Genomic DNA, 21,009 nt, shown 5'->3' with positions numbered 1-21,009 from the left:
TTTAGATTGTTTTTATTACTCGTAGATGCATGCTAAATCGTTAATCAAAATTTGTCAGTCATCTTACAGTTTTGCCGAAAAAAAGTTCGTCAAATTTATGAGTGTTTTGAGAAAACAATACAGTGTGGTTAGTTAATTAATCCATCCTCTCTTCTGATATAAGGAGACAAAAATCAAATTTACTTTTAAACGCTGATTCTTGTAATCTGGACGTGCTAATAGTGGAATTTTTTCGGAGCATAAACATACACAGTAGAAATTAAGCATGTACTGAGAAAGTGAGAATATCTACATTTTTTCCCGTTGGTTATGTGCTTTAAATATATTTCATTTAATCTAGATTTTGTCCTGTAGTAGGGTAACAACCTGTTGGGCAACAAAGGCTATTATTATTATCTTATTATTATTATTATTTCATATTGTCCACACTTGTGCGGACTGTGGGGTATTAATTACACCACTAGTTTCTACTTTATACAGGTTATTGTAAAACGAAAATTCCAAATACAAATTTATTTCAAAGAAGCAGAATTTGTCGGACTTCCCTTCAAGAGCGAAGAAATTTCCTATCGAAATAATTTTCGAATTTTTTTTTAAGAATGTGACACCTTCTGTGGCCCCAATTATATTTTTGTTTCCAGAAGGGAAAACCTTTTTTTTTAAAGGTATGTAGGTACGCGAAGAAAAATGTTGCTGCTTCGGTGAGAATCGAACCACACGCCTGCCGCTTGCCGGGCGGGTGCCCTTACCACTAGACTATGGAGGAGTTTATCTTTCTCCGCTTACCAACGTGTTATTGTGCCGCCATAGGCGAAAGCTTCTCATGGGTCCCAACTGTCTTTTTTTAAATATATGAAACTTTGTCGAGGGCCTCAACTTGTTCTTTTTTAAGGATGTGAAACCTTCTCGGGTGTTCTAACTGCCATTTTTAAAACAAGGTTAAAGCTTCTCAAGGAACCCGAAATATCTTTTGGTGAAACCGTCTCGAAGGCCCCAACTGTTTTTTAAGAATATAAAACCTCGGGAGCCTGGAGGGTCGTTTTTCTAAAGAATGTGAAACATTCTCGGGGGCTTCAACTATCTTTTTTAAAAATGTGAAACCTTCTCGGGTGCCACGAGTGTACTTCATAGACCAAGAAAGTTCCGTCGAAATAACTTTCGACCAATTTTTTCAAGATCAGAATCTTATAACTAAACCGTTTTCATCTGTTCGAATACTCTTCGAATATTACAAAAACACCACCGAAGTTGAAAAAACTTAAAAAAAAAAACTGGTGCCCGAGACCACTAACGCACTAACTTATTCAAATTTAAACGATCCTATTAAAGTTACTTATTATTATTACAAGATTTTGCTTATCTAATAAAAGTTCGAATTTCCTGAGCACTCATTTTTGGTGACGCTACAGCAATTACAGAATATTTAAATTTTAATCATAATGAAGCTGATTTCACTGGAATTTACGAATGAAACGGAGAAATTTCTTTAATAACTTCATTACTAAATGCTCATCTTGTTAGGGCGAATCTTGTTGACAAACTTCGAACATATTTTTATCCTTTTTGCACAACCTTAATGAATTAGACTTTTGAAATCTGACTTGAGTGATTTAATATCTTAAACAAGTTGGGTTGGATAGTATTTACTTAAATGATTTCCAGAGCAACTTTCGTAGCAAAAACTGCCTATTTGAACTGATGTTAAAATTCAGTCCCAAAAGCTTTATAACCATCTCGAGACTATAGAAATATTCATACAAAAAATTAACCCGTTATGGTTTCGCGTTTTCTACTCCCACCGAAACATTATTTATATTTATAGCTAGATAAAATATAACCGCACCGATCCTTGATATTTTTTATTTACTGTATAAAATTATTGGATTTTCTCTTCCCATTTCGTTCCACAAGTATCCCACCTCTCCACGTTCAGGTCACGCAGAGTGTGCAACAAAAACACTTCTTCCCTCACTATAGCAAATTAAATCATTTATTAAAGCGTCGTACCTAACTGTGAAAACCGCAGCCCTCACTACCCCACCATATTGTAGCATTTCGGCGGCTCTTCTCAGCCTCGAGAGGATTTTCTTCGAGAGTAAGACCATGTTTTTATTTCGATACAGCAATTCCACCAGGTGCAAAGTGAGTAATAAAAAAATAAAACCCACCATCAGCTGCAATTTTCCTCGGGATGTTTTCCCAGAAACGTAGCGACTTTGTATTGATTTGGGGTAGGTAAAAAGGGATGACGTATGTTCGCTAAATGAACGATTAAGCGGTTTTTAGTTTTTTAGGAGAACCGTGTTCGGTTAAGTTTTTTCGATTTGATTGAACGTCTTCATTAGGAAAATTGGTCGATGTAAACGTTGCATGTCGTGATGTCGGGATTATCTGTTGAAGTGCTCGATTTACATGATTTTGCATTTTGTGTTAGACTGTTTTGCGTTTATTTGGGTCTCTTTTGCGTTATCTTAATTGAAATCGGTGGAATTTTCAACGCGTTGGGATTTTTGTGTCCGTTTTGGCTTAATATCGATACTCCCACGGGTTATTAATACTGGATGTTTTACGAAGATGTGCTCACAAGCTAATTCTTCAACATCCTGTTTCTAGTTAAATTAATAATACAGAGGAATTAATGGGATGCTGAAGCAACAAAAAACCGAAATGCGGACGTAATTAAAGCTGAAAGGGTAAAACTCCCATGAATACTTGTAAAATTTTATTTCAAAAATTTCAGCATCGTTTAGGTGCCTGTTTAATACACTAAAATATAAGTTAATGTTAAAATACTAAATTTGGTATTAAAATACTGATACGTGATAACGTTGAGAATTTTCCTCAAAATGATACGGCTTTAAAAATACGGAACGCCTCGCCCACAAAAAGGAACATAAACTTGACCTTTACTCCAGGATTTTATTTAACTTTAAGTACGGTCGAAGCGTCCCTTAACTGGATTATATTATCCTTTTAATTGCTCGTTTATATCATAAACCACACAACAAAAATACAACTCTCTCTCTAATTGAAAGACTGACTGGGCGAAATCAAGCCGACGTTACTTTCCGTAATTGGCAGCCCCGTCCTTTTGTCGCAGATCGATATTTTTCTCATCTTGATGTGAGGCCGAAACCCTTCCTTCAGGTTCTATAAAACTAGATTATAACCAGGATATTGGAGCAACCTTGAACTTACTTCGACGAAAGTTCCGGGACCGGAGACGGCGAAATAAAAGGCGTACAGGGGCACCCATATCATGGAAGATATGCTCAAACCAAATCCAATAATTTCTGCCCAGTCTGGATATTTATAGGACCCGTAAGTGAGGTTCACGTATTGGACGCAGTGGCTGACGAAAATTGCCTGGATTGGGATATATGAGCTTATTGGGAATTTCGTAATTGATTTAGTTCTTACGATCATGATCAAGGGACCGCAGTATTTCCAGCAGATGGTCCAGTATCTGTTAGGTCTCATTCCCATCATCTGTTCGATGCAGTCGCTGATTTTGTCGACGCCGAAAATCCAGGAGAGGGCGACGGTTTGGAAGAAGCAGACCCAGAGGAGGGACATTCCAGACGCGGAGTAATAGTCCATGAGCTGGAATATGTACATGCCACCCTGGAAAATTAACGCATGAGTTTTTTGAACCGCGTTTTTAGTAACTTGTGTGTTATATTATAATGTTTTCTCTTTAAACAAACAGAAATTAAAAAAAATTAATATAACATGATTCCAAACTGTATTTATTAATAATAAACATTACATTAGCTGCGTCACGAAACTAAATTCGTTTTGTTTATGTAATCACGAATATCAAACTATTTTATACGGACACTGTTTTTATAGCCCCTATATTTATTTTATTACAGTTGCTATAATATCTCATATAAAATGTAAATTTGTGTGTAGTAAACATGTTTGTGGCACTTACGTAAGTAAAAAAAATTGACCGAAAATTATTCCGACAGAACTTTCCTCGCCCTTGAAATACAGTCCAACAAATCCTGCTTCTTTGAAAATTATAAAATTTGATTTTGTGAAATTTTACTCTTTTGTGATAACTTCTATGGACTAAAAACATTATAGAAAGTCTAGTCAGTGTAAGAGAAAAGGAAAAAAAAGAACAGTTGGGACTCCTGAGACGGCTTCACATTCTTAAAAAAAGTTTGTGCCCCGAGAAGGTTTCACATTCTTAAAAAAAAAGTTGGTGTCCCGAGAAGGTTTCGCCTTCTTAAAAAAGACACGGTTGGAGCCCACGAGAAGGTTTTATATATTTGAAGAAGACAGTTGGGGTCCCAGAGAAGGTTTCACCTTCATGTAAAAAGACAGTTGGTTATGCCCCCGATAAGGTTTCACATGTTTAAAATAAAGTTGACGTCCCGAGAAGATTTCACATTTAAAAATAAAACGATGTGTTGTGAGAAGGTTTCACTTTCTTAAAAAAAGTTGCTGTCCCGAGAAGGTTTCACCTTCTAAAAAAAGACGGTTGGTGATGCCCCCGACAAGGTTTCACATTAAAAAAAAAGTTAATTCCCTGAGAAGGTTTTACCTTCTTAAAAAAAAGACACGATTTACATTTTTAAAGGAGACAGTTGGGGTCCCCGAGAAGGTTTCACCTTTTTGAAAACAGATAGTTGGTGATGCACCCGACAAGGTCTCACCTCCTTTAAGAAAAAACAGTTGGGACCCCCGAGAAGGTTTCACATTCTTAAAAAAAATTGCTGTCCCGAGATGATTTCACTTTTTTAAATAAAGATATGGTTGGGACCCACGAGAAGGTTTAACATTTTTAAAGCAGACACTTGAGGTCCCCGAGAAGGTTTCACATTCTTGAAAAAAGACAATTGGTGATGCCCCCGACAAGGTTACACATTTTTTAAAAAAAAGTTGATTCCCTGAGAAGGTTTCATTTAAAAATAAAAAGTTGGTACTCCGAGTAGGTTCCACCTTCTTAAAAAAAGACGCAGTTGGGACCCACGAGAAGGTTTAACATTTTTGAAGAAGACACTTGGGATTGCCGAGGTTTCACCTTCTTGAAAAAAAAAAATCAGTTGGGACCACGGAGAAGGTTTCACATTTTTTAAAAAACAGTTGATGTCTCGAGAAAGTTTCACTTTCTTAAAAAAAGACACGATTGGGACCTACGAGAAGGTTTAACATTTTTAAAGCAGACACTTAGGGTCCCCGAGAAGGTTTCACGTTCTTGAAAAAAGTTTGTGGCCCGAGAAGGTTTCACATTCTTAAAAAAAAAGTTGGTGTCCCGAGAAGGTTTTGCCTTCTTAAAAAAAGACGGTTGGACCCTACGAGAAGGTTTTATATATTTGAAGAAGACAATTGGGGTCCTAGACAAAGTTTCCCCTTCTTGTAAAAAGACAGTTGGTGATGCCGCCGACAAGGTTTCACATGTTTAGAATAAAGTTGACGTCCCGATAAGGTTTCACATTTAAAAATAAAATGTTGTGTTGTGAGAAGGTTTCACTTTCTTAAGAAAAGTTGCTGTCCTGAGAAAGTTTTACCTTTGTAAAAAAAGATACGGTTGGGATCCACGAGAAGGTTTAACATATTTAAAGAAGACACTTGGGGTCCCCGAGAAAGTTTCACCTTCTTGAAAAAAGATGGTTGGTGACGCCTCCGACAAGGTTTCACACTAAAAAAAAGTTGATTCTATGAGAAGTTTTTACCTTCTTAAAAAAAATACAGGATTGGGGGCCCACGAGAAGGTTTTACATTTTTAAAGGATACAGTTGGGGTCCCCGAGAAGGTTTCACATTCTTGAAAACAGAAAGTTGGTGATGCACTCGACAAGATCTCACCTCCTTTAAAAAAACATTTGGGACCCCCGAGAAGGTTTCACCTTATTAAAAAAAATCACGGTTGGGGCCCACGAGAAGGTTTTACATTAAAAAAAAAGTTGATGCCTCGAAAAGTTTCATCTCCTTAAAAAAAAAGACGGTTGGGGACCACGAGAAGGTTTTATATTTCTAAAAAAGACAGTTGGGGTCTCCCCAGAAAGTTCCACGTTCTTGAAAACAGATAGTTGGTGTTGCACCCGACAAGGTCCCGCCTGCTTTAAAAAAAAACAGTTGGGACCCCCGAGAAAGTTTCACATTCTTAAAAAGAAATTGATACCCCGAGAAGGTTTCATCTTATTAAAAAAAATCACGATTGGGGCCCACGAGAAGGTTTTACATTAAAAAAAAAGTTGATGCCTCGAAATGTTTCATCTTCTTAAAAAAAAAACACGGTTGGGGACCACGAGAAAGTTTTACATTTGTAAAAAAGACAGTTGGGGTCTCCGAGAAAGTTTCACCTTCTTGAAAAAAGACGGTTGGTGATGCCCCCGACAAAGTTTCACACTAAAAAAAAAAGTTGATTCTATGAGAAGTTTTTACCTTCTTAAAAGAAATACAGGGTTGGGGCCCACGAGAAGGTTTTACATAAAAAAAGTCGATGCCTCGAAATGTTTCATCTTCTTAAAAAAAGCACGGTTGGGGACCACGAGAAGGTTTTACATTTCTAATAAAGACAGTTGGGGTCCCCGAGAAAGTTTTACCATTTTGAAAAGCGACAGTTGGTGACGCCCCCGACAAGGTTTCACCTCCTTAAAAAAAACAGTTGGAGCCCCCGAGAAGGTTTCACATTTTTAAAAAAAAGTTGACGCCCCGAGAAGGTTTCAGCTTCTTAAAAAAAGAAGCGGTTGGGGCCCACGAGAAGGTTTTACTTTTTGAAAGTATAGAGTTGGGGATTCCGAGAAGGTTTCACCTTCTTTAAAAAAAAACAGTTGGGACCACCGACAAGGTCTCACATTTTAAAAAAAGTTGATGCTTCGAGAAGGTTTCACCTTCTTAAAAAAAGACACGGTTAAGACCCACGAGAAGGTTTAACATTTTTAAAGCATACACTTAGGTCCCCGAGAAGGTTTCACCCTCTTGAAAAAAAGACAAAGAAATGTGATGCCTCCGACAAGGTTTCACATTTAAAAAAAAGTTGATTCCCTGAGAAGGTTTCACATTTAAAAATAAAAAGTTGATGCCCCGAGAAGGTTTTACCTTCTTAAAAAAAGGCATGGTTGGGGCACTCGAGAAGGTTTTACATTCTTTGAAAGGACTGTTCGGGGGGCCCAAGAAGGTTTCACCATCTTTAAAAAAAAAAGACCACTGGGACCGCCGAAAAGTTTTCACCTTCTTTAAAGAAAAAGATAGTTGGGACCTCGGAGAAGGTTTCACCTTCTCAAAAAAAGTCAGTTGGGGCCCTTGAGAAGATTTTACCTTAAAACAATTTTTCAAAGATTATTTTCAATTATAATATAACAAGTGATATGATTATTATCGATAATATTTCGAGTGAAACCGAGCTGCAGATTCAACGAGTGCGAAACACGAGTTGAATGTGCTGCTTTGGTTTCACGAGCCATATCTTCGATTATTAATCATATCACGAGTTATATTCAACATGAGAATATAATAAATGAACATATTTTTTGATCATAGAATTAATTTCGTCGTTTTGAGCTTGCCCCCAACGTTGGCAAGCCATAATAGACAAAAAAATTTATGAAATTCTAAAATTTGTCAAATTTGACAGTTTTTAAATTTAGGTAGCAACAGACCACAATAAGGCAATAAAATTATTATCGCTGTGATAGACATGTAACTAAGGGCATGGACAAATTCTATTGGAAGAAATGGGGACATGTGATCCATGAATTATATTCTCACTGAAATTTTTCCACCCTTAAAGTGTTGTCGACAAATACCGTTTTAAAATATATACATATTATAAAATGGGATTTTGCGACTATATTTAAACCAGACAACTTAGGGGAAAAATGTAGATATTCTCAATTTTTTAGTACATGCTTAACTTTGATTGTTTATGTTTATGCTCCGAAAAAATTCGACTATTAGCCCATTCAGATTACTAGCATCGGCGGTTTAAAAGGAATGAAATACATATAGTTTCGAAAGCTCAAAGAACGGTCAAAGAAATCATACAAGTTTATTGAGATTTTTGAAAAGTTGCCTACAAGTTATCAAGATTTTCAGACAATTCGGTTTGAAAATGAGATTTTTTCAAATACATATAAAGAACACAGAAATTAAGTCGAAAATAACTTTTACAAAAAAAGTCTTTCTTTAAACAATTTTCAAAGGGTCCGCGAAAAATAGTTAGTAAGTCGTATTTTCGAAAAAATTGAGGTGTTGGTGGGTTTTAGAATCTGGAATAACATACATGTGCATTACAAAACCATTTATATAAAAATTTAGTCCAAAATAAAACCAGAATTTTGTAATTAATGAAATAAGAAACGACGCTTTTTATGTTCGGTAAACGCTGTATAGAATCTCCGACTTTTAATTGGTCTTATCGAGTAAACTTGAAAATTATCAGAGGTAATAGAAAATTTACGATTAAGTGTTTTACTTTCATACCTTAACCTTATTCTGATATTTTTTGTCTCCTCGACGCAGAAGAGAAGATTGATTGATTAATTAATTAACCACAAACACTCATAAATTTGAAGAACATTTATTCATGTTTTATATTTTATTGTAGGATGACGGACGAATTTTGATTAAGGATTTATCATGCACCCAATAACCTCAAAATATATGAAAGACTTCACAGCAACGTTAAATTGTGAAATATTGTTATAAAATTTTGATTTTTGCCCAAAAATCTGGATGTCAAGGGTAAAAACTATACACGGATTCATAAATCACACATGTAAGAGCATGCTCATTTTTTGGGGAGGCCATAGCGAATAGATTTTGAAGAACCACTTATCATGCTTCCTGTAACCTTAGAACGTTTACAAGATTTCAGAGCATTCGGTTTTACGTTTTCAAAGTTAAATTGTAAAATACAGTTTTTAATTTTTCCTCAAAAATCCAGACGTCTAAGGTAAAACTCAGCGTTTTACTTTATCTTTAAGAAAGCAGTAAATTGGATCTTATATTTACGTCAAATATTTGAATACTAAAAATGCTAGCGAATACGTAGTAAAATACGTAAAATGAAAATTCAATTACTTGTCTAAGATAATAAAATCGTAAAAAGTTGCATTAACCTTAACTTGACGTACAAACCCATAAATAACGAAACTCAGACTATGTGCGTACGATCACATGACGTTGAATCTAAATCACGTGATACCAACGCAGTCAACCATAAAACCAATTTCTAAAACCTACTCTTAACAAACCTACTTGAAAATCGTTGGTCCGATTATAGAAAACGCGCAGAAAAATGACGGCTAGAGAAAATAAACACAGACAGAAATAAAATCGCAAATTCCTTACCTTGGTTACCATCGGAATTCCTAACAAAAACATCAGCGTGCACACACCCACAGTAAACTTTCCTCGATGAGGTCTCAGTTCTTCCGACCAATTATCGACAAGTCCAGTTATGAAGGCTTCCACGAGACAAAACTCGCTATCGATTCCCAAAATCTGTAAACTTGCTGTTAAGAGAAGTTACTACGCGCCTCTGTGGTCCTGTCACGTTTGTGGTAACAGAAAAAATCAGTTCTCACCACAAGCATGATGAAGAAAGTGGAAGCCCAGAAAGCCGATCCCGGAAGCTTGAGGACCACTTCTGGATACGTCAGGAAGACTAGACCGGGCCCTTTTTTGACGACGTCGGCAACACTGGTGTGCTGCTCCGCCGCTAAGTATCCCAAGATCGAAAAGGTTACAACTCCTGCTAAGAGGGAGGTCAGGGTGTTGATGACGCATGTAATGACAGAGTCCCTGAAATGAAACAGTGAATAGTTCATTAAAAAACAATATTTATAGTTCACTTACTTGTAGCAATTGTGGTGGAATTTATTAAACGACCCCAAAGCCGGCAAAGCTCCGCACCCTATACTGTAGGCAAAAAATATCTGCGTGGCCCCGTCCATCCATGGTCCAGGGGTTAACAGCTCCTCCCACCTCGGCGTGATGAAATACAGCAACCCGTCAGCAGCCCCATTAAGGGTCACGGCACGGCCCATGAGAATCAAGAGCACGAAGTATGGAAACAAGGCCGTGAACCAGATTACCTGAAATTTTTCATGCTTTAAAACATGACGCAAGAAAATTTTGGAGGCGGAATTAAGTTGGGGGAGTAGGAAATGACGTCAACGGCCCCTGACGGACCCATCCATGCGACAACTATCATGAACAATGGTTCTTGTAACAACTTGATCCCTCTTGTCACACACGGAACAGCATAATCAAATAATGCTCGAAATCGACCAGCTGTGGATAATAAGGAAGGATCTGGGTGAACGATCCTTCGATCCTGCCGTATGATAATGAACTCTGTCAATGGCAAGCTCAAGGGAAGGCGCGGAGAGGGTTACTAGGGTAGGGGTTTAGGTGGAACAGAGCAAGTGGAAAATGCGGACCTAATAATTTTTTGTGATGACGTTACCGAATTTCTGGAGGGGATAACGGAAACAACTTTCATGGAGTGGCATGAGTTCGTCGTTTTAAACACTTTTACAGTTTCAGCTATAGTTCAAGGTCGGAAATCAAATAATGAGGGATTAGTTGCTCAGTTTTGGTCTTGAAATTACAACCACTTTATAAATTCCTGTAAAAGGCTAACAGGATACGCCCACCGTTTGATTGTCGACGATGAGAGTAATTATTCTTTAATGACCCCAACCGAACCGGAAAAAACTGGATAATCAAAAAACGAGCAAGTGCTAATGTACCGTTACATAACAAAGTATGCAAACTAATTAATTTTACAATTCCTGCATCTCCACCGTATATTTTTCTACTTTATAAATATTTGCACCTTTCACTGCTTAGTGCAAACATTCTGTCCAAATTTTCTAGCGTATTTAAAACCACTAATCAAATTCCATTAAAGGACTCCCACACGAATTAAAACAAACAAGTGTGCCAAAAATGAATCGCTAAGATTCCCGCTTCGCGGAATTTACCTAATTTATCGTTCTTCCGATTACCTTTCCGCTTTGATGCAACCCTTTCCGGATAATCATGTAAATTATCAGCCACCCGAACACCAGACACACGAACAGCCCCCACTGCATCCCCCCAATTTCTTCGATTCCGGTAGTTATGCCGAGGACTCGACGCCTGAAACAAATTAATTCAATTTTAAATTGCTCACTCAGCGAGGATTTTGTAAGCTGATGCCTTTGAGAAGGCTTACGATGTATTATGCGGATTAGGGGCTATGAATAATTTGGGGCGCAGTTGAGGCGTATTTTTTGGCCATTTTAGAAGAAGAATGGGGAAATTAGGTCGTTGGGGGTTTTTTAATTGGCACTTACTCGAAGTATTCCTCGACAGATGTAGTACGTAGTGTTGAGTTTATCACAGTGTTGTTTTCGATGGACGAGAAACAATTTTCGGTGTTCCACCAGTTTCCTGGAAGAAAAAAGCGGAATGAGTAAATAAGGGAAGCAGGAATTCCTGGATGAAAATCGTATCTGCCAGAATTTTTGCGCTCTGTCTAAATACGTAAAGAATTTAATATGGAATTGTGGTTAAGAGCTAAGTGGCAATGTTTGTTTTCGTCAGAAATTTCAAAGCAATCTAATTGTGTTTTAGTTCAAATTTGTTGTGAAAACTGCACTTTTTAATATAAAAATTTGAATCCGATATACTTAGTTTTTTAACGTGCGCTGATTTGTAACTACAATGTGTCAAATTTCAAACAGTTAATTGATCAAAGGTTGTTGCCCTGGCCCTTGAAGTGTAGCCCAACTTCCTTGATATATTACAGAAATTATTTGCGATTTTTGTTTTCTGATAACCTCTATAATTTTTCAATTCTTCAATTCTTAATTTTGTTTCTTAAATTTCAGTTGCTGAATTTTTCAACTTTTGAATTTTTCAATTTTTAGGTTTTGCAATTTTTCCATTTGAGCTTCCCCGGGTTTCCAATTTTTAATTTCGATTATTTATTTTCCTTGTTTTTTCAATTCTTCCATTTTTCGACGTAAAGATTTTATAATTTTTTGTTTGTTAAATTCAATTTATTCAGTTTTTTCATTTTTCCATTTGTGATCTTTTAATTTCTCATTTTTTTGTTTCTTCAATCTTTAGATTTTTCAATTTTCCGATTTAAAATTCCTCGAATTTTCTATTTTTAATTTTTCGGTTTTTCGATTTTTCAGTTTTGCATTTCTGCAAATTCTAAGTTTGCAATTCCTAGTTTTGGAATATTACAATTTTTAGATTTGCATTTTTTCCATATGCAACTTCAGGAGTATTCAATTTTTCGTTTTTCCAATTTTTCGACTTTTCAATGTGAAATTTTTCAATTTTTCGATTTGAAATTTTTAGATTTTTCAATTTCACGATTTATTTTTCGTTATTTCAGGTTTTGAATTGCAATTTTTGTAGTTCTCACATTGAATATATAATAATAATTTTTTAATTATCTAACTTTTTTCCATTTTTCAATTATTGGATTTTAATACTTTTTCAGTTATTCGACTATTTATCATTTGCTCAAATGTTCGTTTTGCGATTTTTTGTTTCGGTCTTTTGTTTGCTTTATGTTGATAATTTTTCGGTTTTTCAATATTCCGATATTTTTTTTTTATTTTTCAATTTCAATTTGTTTTTCGGGTTTTTCAATGTTCTGATTTTATAATTTTTCTTTTTTCATGTGAAAATTTTCAGTTTCTGGATTTTTCAATCATTCGATTTTTCAATTTTTAATTTTTCAGTTTCTCAATTTTTCATGTTTTCGTTTCTTCAGTTTTTGATTTGCTATTTTTCTAGTTTGCATTTTAAATATCTAATGATAACTGCAATTCTTTGCTTTTTCAATTTTACGATTTAGAATTTTCCCATTTTTCATTTACTACGTTTTAGAAGTTTTTCATTGATTTTTTTTCGATCTTTAAGTTTCTCGATTTTTAATTTTTCAGTATATTCATTCCTCGTTTCTTCAGTTCTTGGTTTTTCGATTTTCCACTTTTTGATTTCGCAATTTTTGGTTTTCTCAATTTTTCTATTTTTCAATTATTCCCGAATTTTTAGTTTCTCAATTTTTAATTTTTCGATTTTCAGATTTTCAACTTTTCGAATAAATAAAATGGAAAAACTACAAAATTGGAAATCAAGAACTTGAAAAATTAAAGCAATAAAAAACTAAAAAATCGAAAGATCAAAAATTAAGAAACTTAAAAATTGGAAAACTGCTAAATCCAAAAAACGAAATATTGTATAATCGAAATATTGAGAATTAAAGAAATTGGAAAATCGAAAAACTGAGAAATCGAAAAATTTAAATTTTGGAAGATTTGAAAATCAACAATGCAAAATTTGAATTTTGAAAGATTGAATAAATAAAAAATTATAAAATCAAAACATTGAAAAATTTGGTAGTCAAAAAATTTAAATATTAAATAAAGTTTAAAAAAATTAAGTAAAGTTGAATAAGAAATGAAAAATTATGACACCGAAGCATTAAAAAATGGAAAAATTGAAAAATGAAAGAAAATGAAAAAACGAAAAATATGTGATATCAAAAAATCGTAAAGTCGTTGAAAACGGAATAACGAAAAATTGAAAAGATTTTTCAAAAAATTTTAAGATTTGATTTTGAGAATTTTTTTTTTATGATAACCTTTATTGTAGTTTCGATTTTTTATTTTCTTTATTTTTTCAAGTATTCAATTTTTCGATGTTCCGATTATATAAATGCTTGTTTTTCAATTTTAATTTTTTCAGTTTCCCGTTTCTTCAATTTTTCGATTTGAAATTTTTCAATTTTTCATTTTTTTGTTTCTTCAGTTTTTAGATTTTGTAATTTTTCAATTTAAAATTTCTCGAATTTTCAATTTCTAATTGTTCAATTTTTCGATTCTTCAATTTTTCATTTCTTGAAATTTTAGACTTGCAATTTTTAGTTTCGGTTTTTGTTTTTCCAACATCAATTTTTCAAATTTTTCGTTTCTTCAATTATACAATATGCACCTTTTACTCATTTTTAATTTTTCAGTCTTTCGATTTTTAGATTTTGAATTTTATCCATTTGCAATTTCAGGAGTATTCAATTTTTCGATTTTCCAATTTAAGATTTAGCAATTTTTGGTTTTCTCAATTCTTCGATTTTTCAATCATCTCCGATTTTTTAGTTTCCCGATTTTTAAGCTTTCGATTTTTCGGATTTTGAACTTTTCGAATCAAAAAAATTTTAAAATTGGAAAAACAAAAATGAAAAACGAAAAATTATAAAATGAAAACTTGAAAGATTGAAGAAACGAAAAATCGGGAGATTAAAGATCGAGAAATTCAAATAATCGAAAAAGTGCGAAGTGCAGATTTTTTAGTTTTCTGTTTTTTAATTGTTCGATTTTTCAAATTTTCGAATACATAAATAGAAAAATCCAAACGCCGTGTTACAAGAAAATCAAAAATCTAAAAATTGGAAATCAAGGACTTAAAAAATTGAAGAAATGAAAAATTGGAAAATCTAATGATAATTGCAAAATTGAAAAATTTAAATTTTCGAAAATCGAAGAATTAAAAATCAACGAAACAAAATTTGAAAAATTGAGTAAACGAAAAGTTTTAAAACCACTGAAAAAATAAAGGAAATGAAAAAACGAAAAATTAAGATATAATTGAGAAAATGAAAATTTTAAAATAGAGAACTTGAAAAATTGAGGAAACGAAAAATTGAAAAATCGAAGAAAAAGCAAAAGGATAAAATAGAAATTTTGAAAAATCTATAAATTGGAAATCAAGAACTTGAAAAATTGAAGAAATGAAAAAAATAAAAAAATCGAAAGATCAAAAATTAAAAAACTTAAAAACTAAAAAACTGCAAAATCGAAACAACGAAATATTGTATAAACGAAATATTGGAAATTAAAGAAATCAGAAAATTGAATAATTTTGGAAAATCGAAGAATTGAAAATCAACGATACAAAATTTGAAAAATTGAGTAAATGAAAATTTATAAAGATATTGAAAAAATAAAGGAAAAAAAAACGAAAAATTAGAATATAATCGAGAAAATGAAATTTTAAAAATCAAGAACTTCAAAAACTGAGGAAACGAGAAATCGAAAAATGGAAAATTGTAATATCAAAAAATTTAGAGAATTGGTAGTCTAGAAATTAAAAAATTTAAAAAAATTAAAGTCGAACAAGAAACAAAAAACTATTAATCGGAAGCATTAAAAAACGGAAAAATTAAAAAATTAAAGAAAAAGAAATGACGAATATTGTGATATCAAAAGATTTTTCTAAAAAGTATAAGATTTTATTTTCTGAATTTTATTTTTTTATGGTAACCTTTATAAATTAAATTAAAGATATGTATGTAATGTTAAAGCAAATCCGTTTGTTTCAAGTGCGTTTTTCCATTACAAAATTCTGTGATGACGTCTTCAACATTTTTCCAGAGACACGTATGTATATCTCTTTGGATAGATACAGTGTAATACTAATAATTTGACAACAATCGGGCCAGTAATTTCGGAGATTATGTGTCTTAAGTGCACTTTTGAGATACGCCATGTAGTTATTTAAAAAATATATAATATTAGTAAACATTCATAATTCTGCACCTCACCTCTAGCTTTTCATTAAAGATCTATTGCGTGATTCTTGAGATAACGGCATAAATTTCCTGGAAAGGATTATAAATAAATTTTAGCTAAGTTCTATAATCCCTAATCACGTTAATCCCTCACCAAAATTTCTAAATCCACTATGTAATCTGTAAAATAGAATGGGAACTTCACAGGATGAAGGGTTTAAATATTTTTTGTTGAGGAGCGTTAAGATATGAAATTCAAAAAGATAAAACATAACAATAGTTCTGATACATTGATAATACGAAAAAATATATCAACATATTAGTCATCCTATTCAAGAAAGTAGATATTTAACTCAGTTTACCAAAAATGTAATATTTCTAAAAATTTTCGCTTGGAATAAATGTATTTTTTTCTTGGCATTTAGCCATTGTATCGATAATTCTATACGACACTGAAAAAAGAAAATTCTTTGTCGATATTGGGGTGTTTTTTTCTTGTTTGCAGTGTTATATGTACATAGATGTCGATGCAAAATATTTTAAGAAAAGACCGAAATCTAGATTACATTAGTGCAAAGAAACAGAACTTTGTATTTACTTGCACTGACGCTAAATTTAAAAATAAAATGTTTTGGCACCATCGACATGTGAAATGCAAGTTAAGAGTCATTAACTCCTCCTTTTCTCTTACGAATTTAGAAAGAGCAGAAAAATTGCAGCTGATGCAATAAATAGACCCGGTATTTTCCGATAGGATTTAGATAAAATTTCAATATCAAGATAAAATTGTTATGGGCGAATTTCAAATTCTAGATCTCAAACTCAAACTATAAAAATTCTTCTACTTACCACAACCTGACCATGGCAGCGTCGGTAGATACGAAAACGTACTCATCAAATAAAATATAGTCCACGCTATAATAATACAATAATAAATATCTAACAAAAACACTAGAGTCATGGCGGCATATCCCACGCCCTTGAAAATGGGACACAACTGCCCCACAAAGGTCATGCCTCCCGAACCCAAATACTGGCCAATGGCGACTTCTTGAAAGAACATGGGTATCCCGCAAATAACCATGGCGATGCTATACGTGAGTATGAAAGCTCCTGAAAGCATGAAATTGTAAAACCGTGCGATAAATCCCGACATCTCGCTACCTCCGCCATTTTTGTAACACAAGTACGGGAATCTCCAGACGTTTCCCAGTCCGACTGACAAGCTAATACATGAAAAAAGAAAGTCGAGTTTATTTCCCCAGCCGCCTCGTTCGTCGTCGTCATGAGCAGGTGGTTTATAAGTGACCGTCTTACAATCCTTCTGGGGGTTATCTTCGGGAGACACCTTCAGTTTTATGAACGATGGTTTTTCGAAGGTTTGTGGAGTGGAATGGGCCTCCCAGAGGTTCGACATTGTAGCTGGGGCTGCGAAAAATTACACTAATAATAATAGTAGAGCCAGAATTGTGAATCGAGTGTTATAATTGTCCGCAGTTCTAACTCTAGCTAAGAAACAAGTTCACGGCTTTGCTTACGTTAGGTCAGGTTTTGTATTTTTAGAACTCGATTCGAGCCGCATTAAGAACGCAAGATTTATATAGAAACGGACAAAAAAAGCACGAATATTTTCGGCAGGGCTGAAAATCGACAACTTGGATGTGGACTAAATTACAAACAAATTAAAAATTCATTAATTCGATTACTGTTTTACAACATTCACCGCAATTATGTGAGTGGACACAAATCAATTAAATATTTAGTGACATAACTTTTTTTCTAGAGCGAAATAATTTTGTCTATAAACGGAAAAATTTTCGTTGGAATCGGTTAAACTTTGGGGAGCAGGGTCCGAATTATTTTTGTAATTGGCAATCGAACGGGTCGGGAAAATTCGTTTCTTAATTTTGTTTTAAAATCACGAGCTTTTAACGCAGCGACCTAAAATTATCAATCAAACGCGCGATTAAAAACGTCACAAGCTAAATCCTTGGTAATCACTTTGGTATATTCATTATAAAGCACATGAAGAGCACGTTATTAATGTTCGGATGATTAACTCATTGTAGTAAAGTGGAGCGAAACAATTCAGCTAACCCTAAGGATTTCAAGTATCAAAAACTTAATGACATATAAATTAGAGAAGATAATGGAGATAAAGAACATCAATTGCCGCATTATTAAGCATATTGTGGCATAAATAACGTGAAATTGTTTTCATTAATTTTAATAAAAAATCAGAACTTAGATCAATACGTCGCCTTGACTTACTTTTTTACCTTTTCGTTTTTAAGTGCATTTGCTCTATTATATCCTGCTTCGTCGACGAGTTATAAAAAGTTTTATGAAATATCGTGTGAGCATTTTTTATAAAAAGCATACGGATCAGTACAAGCGAAATATTTTATTTAAAAAATGGGAAAGCCGTAGGCGGACGTCAAAATATATGATAAATAATAGAAGCAAAGGAACGGAAAGTTATATCATACCGCATCGAGGTAAGGCACCTACTTTCAAATTTTACACCTACTGAACCCGTTTCCACGAAATTAACACACACGAAATTAAAACGTGGAAAAGATTTCAGAACTCATTTTACATTTTTAAATTCTTTCATCTCCGTTCCAACTCGTCTTTAGACCTAATTTAAAAATAAGTTGTTGTATAACTGCAAAATTCTAATTAACAACAGCTTGGCAACAGGAATGACAACTATTTAAATCTTCGTCAATACAAACTTCTAAAAATACAAATCACGCTTTCGGAAAAATCGAGGCGAAGTATAAGCAAAAGTGAGTCTAAAAAAAAACTAAAGTAGGACGCTGCATTCGGAAACATACACAACCTTCAATTATTCTAAAACGGTTGTAAATTATTAACACCTCCACGAAAAAGCACACCAAAAATTTAAATATATGTATGAGCAAACACCTTTTTGCAAGGGTGTGTCAATAGGAAAGCTTTCGAAGCGGAAATAAATATTCAATGAGGGGTTGGTACACGATTTAAAACGCTTACACAGTACACACTATCAATTATCAGTGCTTTGAAAATCCATTTAGAAATGAATAAATATTGTGAAAATGACACGTTGTATACAAACACATTAAATCATAAGATTCGTTGGGTGTCATTTTCACACATGCATTGTTTGACTGCGTAATGCAGTCATTCATTAGACCCATCAAACGTGAACAATTAAATTAACACAACAAGAATATTTATGGATGTTTGCTGATCGTGTGTAAAGAAAATAACAAAAATCAAAGTAACACTACAGGAAAAATTAGAAGCTTTAGTTTTACTGGTTATAACGAGTTCTGCAGTTGCCGGTCGTGATATATACTTTTTTTAATTTGAGAGCTTGTGATTCAACTTTACTACATTGCAAACTGGTCTTAAAAAAATGCCTTAGGGTCATTCTGAATTCTTTAAATACCGTAGTGAAGATAATTGCTGAGGCATTTCGTACAGATGTTGTAACAAACTTTTTTTTTATTAAAAAGTATGAATCGATTTTTGTGCGAATATATTTCGAACAGTCTCGGTTCATGGACTACGCCGATTCTGACTCTAACCCCTATAATTTACCTTTTTCCTTTCTATTACACAAATTTGTGGTAACCACAGATTTTATCACACAACTACGTATTTTACCAGAATTATATTTACTGGCTAAATTACCTATCTCCGAACTTTTGTGTGACAACATGCAACCCAGCGTCCAATTATTGGAACAATAGTTAACTCAACATGTGATTGTGTTTCACAAATAACAAGTCTGTCAATTGAAATCGATTTAAACAATTTCGTTTTGTTTTGATTGCACTTGGTCGCGAGTCAAAGTTCGTTCCAGACCCAAAATATAACAAATCAAGCACCTTTCTAAAACCTTCACTTAGAGAAGGACCTAGGTGAAACACAACACGTACATAAGGAAACACACGTCATTATTCATGTTTATTACCTAGTTGGGGTTCAGTTTTACGACAATTCGGCAAATTTAAAACCGAAGGGTTTTATGTTATAGGGGACGAAATGATCCCTGCTGAATACGTCCCAAATCATTATCCAGAAATGTGTTTTCTATGGAGCACTTTTAGAGGTCAATGTCTCCATCTATTGGCACGTGTTCTGGACTTGAAATTCGCAGAAAAAATAGATTTTTGGTTGGTAACAGCCAAAAAATTGCATACTGTGGTGAAAGAATGCATTGAATTTGGACGATTTGGAATGACAATGAGCCGTGAAGCACAAAAAGCGATAAAAAATGCATTGTTTGGCTGATGCAATACGTCGACGGTGTAACAGAGCATCAGAATTTAATTACAATAAAATTACCAAGTGCATTAGATACTACATATACCCAACGAAAATTATAATAAAAAAACAAAAATAAAACAAATAATAGTAATAATACTGTTGAAAGTGAAAAAAAACTTTGACGCAATAAAGATGAACAAATAATAATTGGAAACTAATGCTTACCTGGTTGTTGGATAACCGTCGATTCAAATCAAACTAATAATTTCTGGCGGGGACCCCGAATTTTGTCGGCGTTTTCGCGTGGTACCAACGCCACACCGCTGAACTAACTATACAAGACCGCTACCAGACTGCCATCTAACAATACAGTTCGTTCACTTTCTATAAATACCAATCGGATAGGTAGGATATTTTGCAACGGACACATTCTCTCCAGTTACCAGATTAAAAAACCGAATGCGTCGCTCGTTATTTACGCGATTTAATATTGGATTATTTTTGCAGAAAAAAGTTCATTATCTTCATCATCATTACTCGCGGGGTGTCGACTTCCAAAGAAATTATGAGAGGAAGTTTGTTTTGATAATTATTTTTAATTAAGAAGTCGAGAATGTTGGCAAGGAAGATGAGCTCTGGGTGAAATGCTGACGTTAAATTTGGTTTTTTATCTGTGCGAGTGAGCACTTCCTTTGAGAGAAAGCGTAATAGGGGTTTGCAAAAAATCGTCCTGTGGTGGCGGATTTTCTAGTCTTTGTAAAACTTACCGTTGTCAAAATAAATACAAGCGTTAGGGAATGAAAATTGCTAATGATAATGGTAATGAAGGTTACGAGCTGGCCACGTGTACAGTGGATGCTCTATTCGGTATAAACGCTACGTCTATATTAAATTTTATCTTATTGATCAATCACATAATTAATTGAATTAGCGCTGTTCAATTCATTTAAGTATCCATGTTTTTACCAGGAAATTGGTTCGTTATCAGTGATAACAAAGCTGCCTTTAATAATTAACCCGTTTTGAAAACAAGTTGCAGATCATATTTCCGGTTGAAAACGAAAAATCGATAAAACTGCGACGAAAATATTTTGAGTCGTTTGCCAGTGGTTTCAAGGTGACCATAACACACACAATATGGTGACCCAAAAATCAACAAATTATGTTAGATAAATAGTAATGTGTCAAATGACAACTTTGAGTACTAAG

The 21,009-nt window shown here is 33.8% G+C and overlaps 1 protein-coding gene across 1 annotated transcript; it reads right to left on the bottom strand.

Annotated features, from left to right (window-relative positions):
- Positions 1–2,742: 2,742 nt before the first annotated feature.
- On the bottom strand, positions 2,743–20,147 carry LOC135141182 (sodium- and chloride-dependent GABA transporter 1-like). Its single transcript, XM_064072028.1, has 11 exons — positions 20,026–20,147; positions 16,702–16,965; positions 16,387–16,650; positions 11,303–11,399; positions 10,973–11,105; positions 9,816–10,054; positions 9,545–9,761; positions 9,309–9,461; positions 3,421–3,624; positions 3,199–3,366; positions 2,743–3,150 (listed from the first exon to the last, which is right to left on the bottom strand). The coding sequence occupies exons 2-11, from the start codon at positions 16,952–16,954 to the stop codon at positions 3,025–3,027; spliced, it is 1,854 nt and encodes a 617-aa protein (XP_063928098.1). The 5' UTR covers positions 16,955–16,965; positions 20,026–20,147; the 3' UTR covers positions 2,743–3,024.
- Between the last annotated feature and the right edge of the window lie 862 nt (positions 20,148–21,009).

The sequence above is a fragment of the Zophobas morio genome, unplaced genomic scaffold (genome assembly GCF_036711695.1).
Source record: "Zophobas morio isolate AGI-343-1 ecotype UQ-CSIRO unplaced genomic scaffold, CSIRO_AGI_Zmor_V1 ptg000004l, whole genome shotgun sequence".
In the NCBI taxonomy this organism is placed as follows: domain Eukaryota; kingdom Metazoa; phylum Arthropoda; class Insecta; order Coleoptera; family Tenebrionidae; genus Zophobas; species Zophobas morio.
Note: the sequence above shows the minus strand (reverse complement) of the source record. Positions and strands in the feature narration are given on the sequence as shown.